Source organism: Bos taurus, chromosome 20 (assembly GCF_002263795.3).
Source record: "Bos taurus isolate L1 Dominette 01449 registration number 42190680 breed Hereford chromosome 20, ARS-UCD2.0, whole genome shotgun sequence".
Lineage (NCBI taxonomy): Eukaryota > Metazoa > Chordata > Mammalia > Artiodactyla > Bovidae > Bos > Bos taurus.
Window position 1 is genome coordinate 10091069 of NC_037347.1, and position 15823 is coordinate 10106891.

General features: G+C 41.4%; 2 protein-coding genes across 2 annotated transcripts in view; both read left to right on the forward strand.

The window, feature by feature from the left end:
• Positions 1–787: 787 nt before the first annotated feature.
• On the forward strand, positions 788–4568 carry SERF1B (small EDRK-rich factor 1B). Its single transcript, NM_001113301.1, is given in 3 exon segments — positions 788–924; positions 1924–2032; positions 4302–4568. Coding segments are annotated over 3 exon segments (189 nt in total). The 5' UTR covers positions 788–917; the 3' UTR covers positions 4375–4568.
• Positions 4569–14953: 10385 nt separating this feature from the next.
• The window catches only part of SMN2 (survival of motor neuron 2, centromeric), a gene marked incomplete at its 5' end in the record, with an annotated part of 31924 nt that continues 31054 nt past the window's right edge, over positions 14954–15823 (forward strand). Inside the window, 1 exon segment of the mRNA NM_175701.1 lies at positions 14954–15022. Within this exon segment, the coding sequence (NP_783632.1) occupies positions 14954–15022 (69 nt within the window).

The window sequence follows — 15823 nt, forward strand, 5'->3', positions numbered from 1 at the left end:
TAAATTTGAATCTCACTTCTACCAGTCCCTACTTATTAGGTCTGCGCTTCTGGTCTCAGAGTCTCAGGCTCCTCTTTCCTAAAATGAGAATTAAGCCTACCTTGGGCTTCCCTGGTGGCTCAGATGGTAAAGAATCCGCCTGCAATGTTGGGAGACCTGGATCCGATCCCTGGGTTGGGAAGATCCCCTGGAGGAGGGCATGGCAACCCACTGCAGTGTTCTCGCCCGGAGAATCCCATGGCGGTCCCTGAGGGCGCAGAGTCGGAGACGACTGAACAACTAAGCACAGCACAGCACAAGCCTACCTTGGGGCTTGGTGCGTGAATAAAGAAGGAAAAGATGTAAAGGGCCAACACTGCCTTTCACAATTAACCTTCAACCTGTTCTGTCCCCCTTCTCTCTGTTCGGCCTCTACAATGGGATGCGGTGAAACAACAACAAAAAAACTAACGTTCTTTGTCGAAAAAGTTATAGATACTGTTGTGTTTACGTCTTTACCAAAAATATGGGGGCTAGTGAAGCCCCAGTGCCCCGGATACAGAGGGGAAAATCCCCAAACGCCTATACATCTCTCAGACTCAAGGACCCGCTTTCAGGACGCTACCAAACTTGCACGGGCAAAGAGAACCCTGAGACCGACCTACGGCGCTACTCTGGCAGCTGCGGCTTCGGAGCCCCAGCAGAGCACAGCCCAGCCCCGCCCCCCTGGCCGCGCACGCGCAGTCGCTCGCCGGCCACGCCGGCGGCTGTTGTCGGGTCTCGGTGGGCGGGACCGCCGGCAGAGCCCAGGCGTATCCCGGCGAGGGGCCGGCGGGGGCTTAGTCTTCCAGATCAACGGGTGGGGACGGCGGCTGAGCGTGCGAGGCGGTCGTTGCTTTTCCGAGTCGCTCTCTTCCAGGCTCGGTCCGGTTGTCATCATGGCCCGTGAGTGTGCGGACGGGTAGGGAAAGCGGCGGGGAGTGTCCTGCGAGGAAGTCGAGCTCCGCGGCGTGGCGGGCGAGGAGGCAGGGGCGGGCTGGTGAAACCCCTTCGGTCTAGCAGCTACGCGGACCAGGTTTTTAGTCCGCGGAGGGAGAGGGGCTTTGGAGTCTGGTCCGGCCTGAAACGTCCGGCAGGTAGGTGTCCGCCTCACTGGGGCGAGTTGACACGTAAGGAACCGCTCTCCGGAGGTGAGGTGTGTGGAGATCCCAGGGAGCGAGGTCCTAGGTCTGGAGGTGGTTTATGCTGGTACTTACTACTTAAAGTCCTGAGGCCTAACGAGCACTGGGTCTCCTCTCTAGTTCTTTGTTTGGCTCTGGAAGGTACTGTCTTGGAAGCAGCTGTATTTGCTCGCTTAACGGTTGAATTACAATGGGCCAACTTATGCGAGGGCTTCTCTGATGGTTTAGCGGTAAAGAACCCGCCTGCCAATACAGGAGATACAGGCTCGATCCCTGGGTCTGGAAGATCCCCTGGAGAAGGAAATGGCAACCCACTCCAGTATTCTTGCCTGGGAAATCCAATGAACAGAGGAGCCTGGCGGGCTACAGTCGTCGCAAAAGAGTTGGACACAACTGAGCGACTAAAAATAACAAAATGTGTGCGAGATATCATCTGTGGTATGGATCTTTCTCTCTTCATCTCAAAAAGCCAGACTTTATTTTAGGATACTGGTCCATATAGACAGACCATTGGAATGCTTCTTTTAAGAGGTCTGGTATTTATAGTCAGGGAGCACCTTAACGGGTACCATAATATTATTAAGACCTTAAGTATTTACCTTTAAGCTTCCTTCTTGTCGTCAGATCCCTAAACACCTTTCCATGCAGTACTCTGCTGGCTCATCTTGTCAAAGGCAAACTTCAAATCCTTTTAAATAAGAGCCCTAGAATGGAATTATCAATTTTGGAGATGGAAAAATAACATGGCTGTTTCTCTTTGTAGGTGGAAATCAACGAGAACTTGCCCGCCAGAAAAACATGAAGAAATCCCAGGAAATTAGTAAGGGAAAAAGAAAAGAGGATAGCCTGACGACCTCTCAGAGGAAGCAGCGGTAAGTGATAGTGAAGGAATTCTCAAGTCACAGAAGTTTTCATTCTGAAGAATGGAAAGCAGTTTTTAAGTCCTTAGTAGAATGAGGCCTAACCTGCAGGAACAGGTAACAGTTGCCTATCGGTTATGTGCCAGTCATACTAAAACTATGTAGGGTAGTCATTATCCCAACTCATGGATGAAGAATTTGAAGCTCTCAAGCTATAATTTGTCTTGCAGAGAATTTCATTCAACTCCACGACAACCATAAGAATTTCATTTAGCTTCTGTGTGCAAAGCATTGTTAGGTGCTAAGGATAAACATTTTCAAAGCAGACAACCTGCCTATACTTGTCTGTATGACAGGTCACCAATTATATTGATAACTCTTTTGAAAAAGATACAAAGTATATGTAGTTATATCTTCAGAAGCCACTGAATTGGAGAGAATGCAGATATACAGCCTTGATATATGACTATAAATGACAAATAATATAAAGTTGCTACAGAAATACTTTACAGCTTAAGGGTTTTTTAGGAAAATCATTCATTTTTCTAAAAAAAAGTTAGCAAAATTTAATTTTTTTCTAAAATCAAATTTTGTTGTCCATGTGAAGCTTGGAGATCAGGTGAATAATTGATGACACAGGGTTCATTATGGCTTCTCTGCAGTCCTCAAGCCTGGCTACACATTAGAACCACCTGGGAAACCTTCACGTCTGCTCAAACCTGTGCCTTACACCCAGTCCTGGTTTAATTGGTCTGGGATTGGACATTAAAAGGTGCTTTAGGGAGACTTCCCTGGTGGTCCAGTGGCTGAGACTCTATGCTGGTCCTGGAATTAAGATCCCGTATGCCACCATGCTACAGACCCCCAGAAAGGTGCTTTAGGTAGTACATTTTATTATACTTAAGTTAAACCTGACTTTAAAAGTTCCCTAGGTGATTCTGATATACAGCCAGAGTTTAATGAGGTTGAATCCCTTAATTACCACTTCACATTTTCTGTGACATTTATTGTTAAAGTGATAAGCTTTGCTTTAAATTTGCTTAGATAGGAGTAGAGGTGAACTAATCAGCGGAGTGATACAGGTCAGTAACGCTGAAATCATATTTTTGTTGGGAGACCTAGTACAGCGTGGCTTAGTGATAGCCACTGCGTAATGACTACCCACTATTTACAAAGCTCTGTGCTAGGTGCTCTATATCAACCTCTACTCATTACAATCATGAAAAGCAGTGTTAGCCTCAATGCATGCAATGAGAGAGTGAGGCTCTGAACTTCAATAACACTACTAGTGTCATACAGCAAACACAGCAGAGTTTGGTCACAAACAGAAAAGTAACTTTTTATTCAGGATACCTCATTTTTTTGGGGTAACTGTCTTGTTTTTCCTTCCTTCTCATTCTTTATTTTTGCTATTGGCTTTACAGAAATGTCTTAATGACATGGACAGAGCTACTTATCCTGAATTAAAGCCTAATATGAAATATGCAGTGACAATATAGGAAAGAGCCTCGACTTTGAAACTGGACAAACCTTGGTTTTTATGATTTGAGGCAGATGAGTTAGCTCTAAGCCTTTAACTTTTTAACCTGAAACATAAAGACAATAACTCAAAGTTGTTGTGGGATTTAATTCAGAGCCAGCAAAATGCCTGGCACATTGGAGCTGTTGAATATATAGTGGTGTAATATGTTTTTAATATGGGCTCATGGACCATCCAGCCCAGGTAGTTTGGTCTTAGTTCTTAGTACTTGCTGTTCAACCAGAGACACAAAGGGTTAAGAAAATGCCCTGAATATCCTGCTTGAGTGTAATCCATTTTTCATCACTAGCTATTTGGCTTTTGGCTTGTAAGAAACTGAATTGCTTAATATAATGACATCTGTGTCCTAATCCTAGGTATCATTTAAGATACCTAGAACACTTCTGAAATGCCCCTTTCATGAAAAAATTTAGAGTGAATTAACTGTGTTGACAACCAAGAATAACTGCCATTATTTCTGCATATAACTGCCTCTTGTCAAATGATGTGTAGATGTGTGGTATATATGAAACATAAGGACACACACACATACCTGAACACAAACTGTATTCAAAATAAGACTTCAAAGCATTTCTGTTCTTTGCCTTCCCATTCATTCCATCTCCACCCATGAAAATGGAAAGACATGAAACTGTATATCTTCTTTTAAATTGTCTTCTATGATACTGAATGGATTATTATAGAATACAAGAGAGAACATAATTTTTCTGTAACGACTTACAGCCTTTTTCCCCATTATAGGGACTCTGAGATCATGCAACAAAAGCAGAAGGCAGCCAATGAGAGGAAGTCTATGCAAACAAGAGAGAAATAATGACTATCTGGAAAACCTGGGTGCTACTGCTAACTAGGTGTATCATAAGCTCTATGATCAAGATTTTGTAGAGTGAACAGTCAGTACATATGTTATATCCTTATAAAACTATTTTAAACTTTTCCTTTCAACCTGACTTAGTGTGATGTTTCAGAACCACTCTTCAAAGAATAAAACACTAACCATGCATATGACATATTGGTGAACATTATTTTTTTTATCAGCAGTGAGCATTTATATAATTTATTAGAAAGGTAATATGATCAGGTAATAGGATCATGTATACAAATCTAGAATCTTTGCCATAAACTTTGTTAAAGTAGATCTTTAAAGTCTACTTTATAATATATAATAGTATAATAGTTTATATATAGCATATAGTAATATATATAACATAGTATAGCAGAATTTAAGATACATTTATCTAATTTTGCTCTGTAGTCAACTAGTTTGCTTGAAGAATTTACAAAATAGTGCAAACCACTTGGAACCACAACTAAAAGAAGGTAAACTAAATGAAGTCTCAGTAAGAACTCACTCACAGCTTTAAAATTTTCTGGAATAAGTGCCTTTCTTAATAGGCTTAATTTTTTTAGAGCAAAATTAGGGTCACAGCAAAATTTATTAGATTTCTGGTATACCCCCTGGCTTTACTCATGCATAGCCTCCCCATGATGAACATCCCCAGCCAGAGTGGTACCTTTGTTATAACTAATGAACCTACATTGACACATCATTATCACCCAAAGTACATAGTTGACATTAGGATTCACTCTTAGTGTTCTAAGAGTGCCTCTTTTCCTATGATATGTTAGTATTTTTTATTGCAGTCTAATTGTTTACACATGTAAGTGAAACTATACGGAATTTGTCTTTGTCTGACTCCACTAAGCCTAATTCCCACCAAGTCCATGTACATTGTTGCAAATGGCAAAATTTCATTTTTTTTTTAATCACTGAGTAATATTTGTGTGTATGTGTGAATCTGCACACACATATATACCACATCTTCTTTATCCATTCATCTGTTGATTGGACACTAGATTGCTTCCATATCTTAGCTATTGTAAATAATGCTGCTGTGCACATTGGGGTGCGTGCATCTTTTCAAATTAGTGTTTTCATTTTCTTCAGATACTCTAAAGAGTGTTATTGCTGGATCATATGGTGTTTCTATTTTTAGTGTTTTAAGGATCCTCCATGCTGTTTTCCACAGTGGCTACACCAATTTACATACCCAAACAACAGTGTACAAGTGTTCCCTTTTCTTCACACCCTACGTTTTATGTTTTTGATATATTTTATATCTTTTTATTTTATGCATTACTTAGCATCTAATTGTAGTTTTAGTTGCTTTTGTTTTTTAACCTTCATACTAGCTTTTTACTGGCTGATCCACTGCCTTTATTATCTATATTTGCCAATTTTAATCTGTTCTGAGACTCTTCAAAAATTTGTGACTTGATTTTAAATTTGGAAATACATTAACTTAGAGAAACTGACGTTTGAAACCTCATTCTATTCTGAAGTAAACATGCATATTTATTGCAAGAAGAATAAAAATATCATGAAGTGATGAATAACTTTAAAATATTACTCAAATATTTGATTTTTCACATCATACAATTCAGGTTTTTACTAATCATCTATTACGTCTACCACTACATGAATGGACAGATCTTCAAGAGTTCAGCTAACATCTTAATGATAGTTCTAGTGATCTTGTGATAGGTCACATACCCATGGTACCAACCATAAACAGGACGGAATCCTAAGTGTCTCTAATACGAATAAGGCAAACATGTTTTTTAGCTTGAGTTATCTTCATATTAACAAAGATTTTCAGTTAAAATAAAGCTGTGTTCTATTGTGGGGGTTACCTTTCATCTTCAAAACTTTATATGATGGAGGAACTTCCCTCGTGGTCCAGTGGTTAGAGGTCTGCACTTCCAACGCCAGGGGCATGGGTTTGATCCTGGCCAGGAAACTAAGATCCCACATACCACATGGCAAAAAAAAAAAACACTTTATTTGATGGTACTCACAAGGTCAAAAGGACTACAACAGCTTAAGTTACATTCCAATGAAAGATATAATGAAGAAGACTGATTGTACCACAAAGATTCTTTGAGTCTGATTTCTGTAATTCTATCTCCAGAATTTCTTTACAGAGTGATAAGCCTTGAGTACAAAGAGCTTATTATGCTTGAAGCCGCATCCTTTCTTTTTTTGTGTGGCCAAACTGGGTGGCATGCAGCAGGATCCTGGTTCCCTGACCAGGAATCAAACCCACTCCGTCTGCAGTGGAAGAGCAGAGTCCCAACCCCTGGACCCCCAGGGAAGCCCCCCTTTATTTCCTTTTTTAAAACATGAGTAATTTTCATGTCTAAAATATCCTGTGGAGAGGAATGACTTTGGACTTTTCAAAAGTTCATTCTTGAGACGTCCTTGCTGGTACAGTGGTTAAGACTCATAGCTTCCAAAGTGGGCAGGGGTGGGGGGTAGGGATGGTTTGACCCCTGGTCAGGGAACTAGTAAACAAACAGTAAAGAATCTGCCTGCAATACAGGAGACCCCAGTTCGATTGCTGGGTCAGGAAGATTCTCTGGAGAAGGGAATAGCAACCCACTCCAGTATTCTTGCCTGGAGAATTCCATGGACAGAGAAGCCTGGTAGGCTACAGTTCACAGGGTCACAAAGAGCTGGACATGACTGAGCGACTAACACGTCACTTGAGGGAGCTAAGATCCTACAGGCCCTCAAGGCATGGCAATAAATAATTAAACGTTAATTCTCAAAAATCTGGAGAAAATTTCCATCTTCAAAAGAATATAGATATTGATAAGGAAGATTTCTAGGTTGTAACTAATCATTAAAATTTAAATCCAAAACAATGTTTTTTGATTAATTTTTATGGCACTTACTTGAATGAATTCATTGTTGAAATAAAGTACTTGGTCTTTTTAATCTTTTTAAAATTTTGAGATAATTATAAATTCATATAAAATTCTTCATAAAGAATAAAGAGAAATCCTGTGTATTTTTTTTTTGACCATGCCTTGTGGCCTGTGGGATCATTTATATACACATATGTATATACATATACATACATATTATATATATATATACACACACATAATTATATAACTATGTATATATTTATTTTTGGTTCTGCTGGGGTTTTGTTGCTGTGCAGGCTTTGCTCTAGTTGCGGTGAGCAGGGCTTACTCTCTAGTTGTGGTGTGCAGGCTTCTCCTTGTGGTGGCTTCTCTTGTTGCTGAGCATGGGCTCTAAGGCTTCAAGTATTTGTGGCGGACAGGCTTAGTTGCTCTGCAGCATGTGGAATATTCGCGGGCCAGGCATCAAACAAGTACTAGAGATAACAAGGGAACATTTCATGGAAAGATGGGCACAATAAAGGATAGAAACAATATGGACATAACAGAAGCAGAAGATATTAAGAGCTGGCAAGAATACATAGAAGAACTGTACAAAAAAGATCTTCATGACACAGATAACCATGATGGTGTGATCACTCACCTAGACCCAGACATCCTGGAATGCGAAGTCAAGTGGGCCTTAGGAAGCATCACTACAAACAAAGCTAGTGAAGGTGATGGAATTCCAATGGAGCTATTTCAAATCCTAAAAGATGATGCTGCACTCAATATGCCAGCAAATTTGGAAAACTCAGCAGTGGCCACAGGACTGGAAAAGGTCAGTTTTCATTCCAATCCCAAAGAAAGGCAATGCCAAAGAATGCTCAAACTACCGCACAATTGCCCTCATCTCACATGCTAGTAATGCTCAAAATTCTCCAAGCCAGGCTTCAAAAGTATGTGAACCACGAACTTCCAGATGTTCAAGCTGGATTTAGAAAAGGCAGAGGAACCAGAGATCAAATTGTCAACATTGGTTGGATAATCAAAAAAGCAAGAGTTCCAGAAAAACATCTACTTCTGTTTTATTGACTATGCCAAAGCCTTTGACTGTGTGGATCACAACAAACTGGAAAATTCTTCAAGAGATGGGAATACCAGACCACCTTACCTGCCTCCTGAGAAATCTGTATGCAGGTCAAGAAGCACTTAAAAATGGACATAGAACAACAGACTGTTTCCAAATAGGGAAAGGAGTACATCAAGCTTGTATGTTGTCAACCTGCTTATTTAACTTATATGCAGAGTATATCATGTGAAATGCCGGGCTAGATGAAGCACAAGCTGGAACCAAGATTGCCGGGAGAAATATCAATAACCTCAGATATGCAGATGACACCACTCTTATGGCAGAAAGCAAAGAAGAACTAAAGAGCCTCTTGATGAAAGTGAAAGAAGAGAGTGAAAAAGTTGGCTTAAAGCTCAACATTCAGAAAACTAAGATTATGGCATCCAGTCCAATCATTTCATGGCATATAGATGGGGAAACAATGGAAACAGTGAGAGACTTTATTTTGGGGGGCTCCAAAATCACTGCAGATGGTGACTGCAGCCATAAAATTAAAAGAGGCTTGCTCCTTGGAAAAAAAGCTATGACCAACCTAGACAGCATATTAAAAAGTAGAGATATTACTTTACCAACAAAGGTCTGTCTAGTCAAGGCTATGGTTTTTCCAGTGGTCATGTTTGGATGTGAGAGTTGAACTATAAAGAAAGCTGAGGACGGAAGAATTGCTGCTTTTGAACTGTGGTGTTGGAGAAGACTCTTGAGAGTCCCTTGGACTGCAAGGAGATCCAACCATCCACCAGTTCATCCTAAAGGATATCTGTCTTGATTATTCATTGGAAGGACTGATGCTGAAGTTGAAACTCCAATACTTTGGCTACCTGATGCAAAGAACAGACTCATTTGAAAAGACCCTGATTCTGGGAAAGATTGAAGGCGGGAGGAGAAGGGGACAACAGAGGATGAGATGGTTGAATGGCATCACCGACTCGATGGACGTGAGCTTGAGCAAGTTTCGGGAATTGGTGATGGACAGGGAAGCCCAGTGTGCTGCAGTCCATGGGGTCACAAAGAGTCTGACACAACTGAGTGGCTGAACTGAACTGAGGCATCAAACCTGTGTCCTCTGTATTGGCAGGCAGATTCTTATCCACTGGACCACCAGGGAAGTCCTGTTATGTTCATTTTTATAGAGTTTATGGAAACTGAGGTGTTTTTTTTTTTCCACCCCGCCCCGAAACTGAGGTTTTGATTAAGGACTTTCCCCAAGGTCACCCATCTAGTTAGTGGCAGGTTAAGAATATGAATCCAAGCAGACTGAATTCAGAGCTTCCAGAGTTTGGACATTTGTTCAATATTTATTGGCTCTTTTGTTTTTTTCTTCTATGACTAGCTTACTTTGCTGTTATTTGTATTTGACAAAGCTTTTTTTATATATATTAAAGAATATTCACTTTTCTTGTTACAAATATTTTCTAAATTATTGTCCTTTCATTTTACTTACGTCATTTTTGTCAGTTATTTACATAATCAAATGCCTAGTTTCTTTTTTTAATTGAAGTATATAGTTGACTTAAAATGTTGTTTCAGGTGTACAGCAAAGTGATTCAGTTATACATACATACATGTATATTTTTTTCAGATTCTTTTCCTTCATAGGTTATTACAAAATATTGAGTTTCATAGTTCCCTGTGCTATACAATAGGTCTGTATTCATTATCTATTTTACATCTAGTTGGGTGTATATATTAATTCCAAAATCCTAGTTTCTCTCTCCCACCCCCGTCCCCTTTGGTAACCATAAATTTGTTTTTTATGTCTGTGGGTCTATTTCTGTTTTGTACATATGTTTCTTTGTATCTTTTTCCCTTAGATTCCACATGTAAGCAATATTACATGGTATCTTTCTCTGGCTTACTTCCCGTAGTACAGTAATCTCTAGGTCTGTCCATATTGCGGTCAATGACATTGCTTCCATGTCTCAGCTATTGTAAATAGTGCTCCAGTGATTATTGGGGTGCATGCATCTTTTTGAATTATGGTTTTCTCCAGATGTATGCCCAGGAGTGGGATTACAGGATTTATGTGGTAGTTCTATTTTTAGTTTTTTAAGGAACCTCCATACTGTTCTCCATGGTGGCTGTAGCAATTTACATTCCCACCAATAGTGTAGGAGGTTCCCTTCTCACCACACTCTCTACAGCATTTATTTGTAGGGTTTTTGGTGATGGCCATTCTGACCAATATGAGGTGATATCTCATTGTACTTTTGATTTAAATGTGTAGTTTATTAACTGAAGATGCAGACTGACAACCGGCAGACTTGTCCTGACATGTTAAAATTTTTTACTGTGAACTTGAATGCCTTTGTTTAGGATGGGAAGTAGGTGGAGTGAGTGGGGGTGCGGAGGTATGCAGAGGGGTAGTCTTGAGTTAACTGATTACAGTACCCAGCACCCCTTATTGCTTACTCTTTACTCATCTCCTTTTCCTGCTTGACCCCCAAAAGGTATTTGAGTTTTCAGTCCTTGCATAGTTTCTTATTTCTGTCTTAAAATCTCCCCCATCCCAAAGGTTACTTTATAAAAAGTCACCCAGAATGTATTTTGGTGTATGATGTGAGGGAAATGAATCCAAACTTTACATATTGGATGAGTGATTATATCTATGTCATTTATGAATTATGCTACTATCTGTCCATAATATCATTCAAATATTCTTCCAAAACATCCTTTGGAATTTTCAAATTTCTGCTGCTTTAATAGTGAGCATTCTTGTACACAAATCACTGACACATCTCTAATATCCTGATCTATCCTTCAGATAGACTCTGAAGATGAGGTAAAAGGAACTACTTGGTTTTGGTCTTTTGTTTATTGGCTGTTGTACATGACAATACCGATATATATTACCCTAAGTGGAAACTTGTTCACTAATCATTTGAGTAACCTACTTGATCATGGCAAGTTCCAAGATTCACCAAATGTAGGTTTTTGGTGTGTAAATGCCATATGCACAAAGACTGGTTCCAGTTCATGAAGTTAAGGTTTTTTCTTTTAAGGTTTATTTTATAAACATGTATGAAAAGTTCTACATTATTGTTGGTCAAATTACAGAACAATCTGCCTTGAAGCCAGTATACAGTTTTCAAGATCATCAGAGACACTCTGTTTTTTTAGGTCTTCAAAGAAAAAATGGTTTGACTTGTTTTACTTCTTGTTATGTAAGATTTAAAAGCATATACATCAACTTATTTGTGCAGCAATTAATTAATCTATGAAGCCATGATTTACTGTTAAAGTTAACCCATACCGTCTGTTGGCATTTCACGATAACTTGAAAACAGCTCCAGTGACAGTGGGAAGGCAATTTTAAGCAAAAGAGCTGTTACTGGGAAAGAGTTGTTTCTCACCAACTGGATCAGATGCTAAGAAATGGCCCAACAGTCCCTTTTCAGTTCCTCTTTGCTTTCTGCCATAAGGGTGGTGTCATCTGCGTATCTGAGGTTATTGATATTTCTCTTGGCAATCTTGATTCCAGCTTGTGCTTCATCCAGCCTGGAATTTCACATGACGTACTCTGCATATAAGTTAAATAAGCAGGGTGACGATATACAGCCTTGATGTACTCCTTTCCCAATTTGCAACCTAGCCATTGTTCCATGTCCATTTCTAAGTGTTGCCTCTTGACCTGCATACAGATTTCTCAGGAGGCCAGTAAGGTGGTCTGGTATTCCCATTGTTGAAGAATTTTCCACAGTTTGTATTGATCGACAGAGTCAAAGGCTTTGGCATAGTCAATTAAGCATATATTTTTCTGGAACTCTCTTGCTTTTTCAAGGATCCAACAGATGTTGGCAATTTGATCTCTGGTTCCTCTGCCTTTTCTAAATCCAGCTTGAACATCTGGAGGTCTACTTAATGAAATTCTTTCTCACGCAAGTACAATTTATACATTTGTGAATAACCTTCCTCTAGTAGGGGTCGCAGAGTCGGACATGACTGAAGCGACTTAGCAGCAGCAGCAGCAGCAGCAGTAGCAGCAGACTAGCCTACTGACAGAAGTGTCAAAGCTGGGATGGGGTCGAACAATTCATTGATTTACCAAACAGTTTTTAGGCATCACTTACTCTGAACTGGCCTCATGAGAACAGAGATAAAACGTGAAGACACTTGCTCACAGGGGCTGCTAGCAGGAAAAACAGAATATGAAAATAGAGTGTTGTGTGTACAGGACAGAACCACCAGGACTAGCCTGTAAGAGGGTCCTAGGACCTTAGAGAATGGAGCCGTTCCTGCAGTAGGGGGAATTACACATTCAGCCATGTGTATGAGGCCCCTGCCTGGTGTCAGGCAAGGTACTCAGACCTGGGACCCTCCATGATTGTGATGTTAAATGTAATACTTACATAAGTGCCTTCAAATCGGATGAAATGGTTTCCTTTGAAAATCCACTACCCTATGCTTTGAGTGCTTTGTCTATCATGTGCAATAACTTTGTAAAATCCATATAGTGATTCAAATCTGGATGTCACCATCAAGAAAAAAAGAACATGTTTTCTCTGATAACAAAAATTGCTGTAGTTCATTTTTATTGAGGAACCAAGTAAGGGGAAATTTTCTGGTAAGTAGAAATACTTTTTCAACAAAGAAACTTGCCATTAAATACTAATTAAAGCTAATTCCTCCTTGAAAACATGCTAAGTGAAGAAAGGCACAAAAGATCATATATGATGCCATTTACATGAAATATCCAGAGCAAGCAAATCTAGACAGTAGGTTAGTGGTTGTGAGGGACTGGGAAAAGGAGAGCATGTGGAGTGACTTTACTGGATACAAGGTTTCTTTTGGGGGGTGATTAAAACATTTTGCAATTTAGTGGTGGAAATGCACAGTCTTGTGACTATACTAAAACCCGCTAAATTGTACGCCTTAAATAATGAATAGGCTCCCTTGCTACAACTAGAGAAAGACCATGCAGCAAGGAAGACCCAGCACAGCCAAAAGCCATCAAATTTTTTTAAATGATGAGTATTATAAAATGTAAAGTCTATCTAAAAAAATTTTAAAAGAAACCTGGTTCCAAACTGTTTAAACTTCTGCATCATATTGCCATTGTGAGAATTATGACTGAAGCGTTTAAAAAATACATCTATTTCTGGTATCTACAAAAGCCGAAGGGAGCCCTCAAATTTCCCTGACTTTTAAAAAAAATTCTCTTACAATAGGAACATGGAAGCCATTTAGCAAGTCTAAATGCTCAATAAGAAATACTGGAAAAGTATAGGGCAAGCTTCTACAAAGAACTAAAAACCTGCTTGACCCATGTAAACACAAAGATTAAAAAAAAAATACAATTCATGGTTTTAAGTTCAAAAAGTCACAAGAAGATTTGGGAGAATATTAAGCCAAATGCTATGGCTGGGCCGTGTTAAAGGAATGCTGGATTCCAGATAGCTGTGTAAATGCTCTGTGCCTCGGTTTACTCATCTTTAAATGGGAACACCTTGCCATGCTAAGTCGCTTCAATCGTGTCCGACTCTGTGCGACCCCATAGACGGCAGCCCACCAGGCTCCCCCATCCCTGGGATTCTCCAGGCAAGAACACTGGAGTGGGTTGCCATTTCCATCTCCAATGCACGAAAGTGAAAAGTCCGACCCTCAGCAACCCCATGGACTGCAGCCTTCCAGGCTCCTCTGTCCATGGGATTTTCCAGGCAAGAGTACTGGAGTGGGGTGCCATTGCCTTCTCCGATTAAATGGTAATAACAGCCCCTAATTCAAAAGATTGTTGTGAACATAAGTACATAAAGGGGCTTCCCAGGTGGCGCTAGTGGTAAAGAACCTGCCTGCTAATGGAAGAAACGCAAGAGATGTGGGTTCGATCCCTGGCTTGCGAAGATCCCTTGGAGGCGGGCACGGCAACCCACTCCAGTATTCTTGCCTGGAGAATCCCCATGGACAGAGGAGTCTGGCGGGCCACAGTCCATAGGGTCGGAAAGAGCTGGACATGACTGAGGACCCACACATCCTTCCATCCTTGCCAATGTAGAAGACTGCAAGAGATGCAGATTCAATCCCTGGATGGGGACCATCTCCTGAAGGAGGAAATGGCAACCCCCTGCAGTCTGGAGAATCCCATGGACAGAGGAGCCTGGTGGACTACAGTCCATAGGGTCACACAAAGTCGGACACGGCTGAAGCAACTTAGCACAAGTACATGAATGTCTTAAAAGCACTTTTTAAAAAAATGGCAGCTATATAATTATCGGTTAACAATGGACCAACTTTTACTTCTTGCTTACCCATATTTTCTAAGTGACCTGCAACGAACACCATTTTTCTAAGAGGACTTATTGTTTAAAACAAAAAACGGGTCGAAACATTCCACGAGCAGACGAAAGAGTGAGATCAAAGAACTTAAAGGATACAGAGAGGGCACACCAACGCGCCCGACGGAAGCCGACGGAGGCAGGTGGCGCCCGCGGGCGGAGAGCACGCGGGGCACCCCGGACGCCGGCCGGCAGCCTCCGGCCGCCATGCTCTTCCGGTCCCAGAGGCCGGGCGGCGGAAGTCGTCACTCGCCGAGGGACGGAACCCACGCCGCGCACCCGGCGGCAGGCTAGCCATGGCGATGGGCGGAGGCGGCGGCGGCTTCCCGGAGCCAGAGGACTCGGTACTGTTCCGGCGCGGCACTGGCGAGGTGAGGTTGAGGCCCCGCTGTCGCCCACCGACCCCCGCGCTCCTTCCCCGGCCGGTCTGCTCACTGCGCGGCCGTGATCCGCATGTTTCTACATCTTTCCCCACCTTGGAGCCTCAGCCTCAAGCTCCTTCTTCGCCCAGTTTGGGCTCCGTAATGACTTTGAGCGCTGCCGCCACTTGACTGTCCCTTGGCTGTCCACCCCCTAGCTCTGAGAGGGGGTGGGACCTGTGTGGGGACAGGCCAGGGCGAAGCAGGGAAACTAGTTAGGTGTTTATTGAAATGATCCAATTGTTAAGCCGTGAAGAGCAAAATCACTTGGATTCTGGATATATTTTGAAATCGGAGGCAACAGGTTGTGCACGTGGATACAATAATAGACGCGTGAGAGGAAAGTGAAGGATAACTCCAAGATTGTTCTGAAGAACTAAAAAGATTAAGTTGCCTTTTACTAAGATGGGGAAGACTACACGTAGAGCAGGTTCATAAGGGGGTAAGATTTGAACTCATTCTTTAAAAAAATATATTTTTTTTAACTTTTGTATTGGGATATGGCACCCAACTCCAGTACTCTTGCCTGGAAAATCCCAGGGACCGGGGGGGGGGGGGGGGGGGGGGGTGGAGCCTGGTGGGCTGCCGTCTATGGGTCGCACAGAGTCGGACACGACTGAAGCGACTTAGCAGCAGCAGCAGCAGCATAGCCGATTAACAGTGTTGTGGTAGTTTAGAACTCATTCTTGAGTGAAATGTGATTGGAGCGAGTTCAAGAGTCAGAGAGGAGAAATTCAAGGCAACGCATATAAG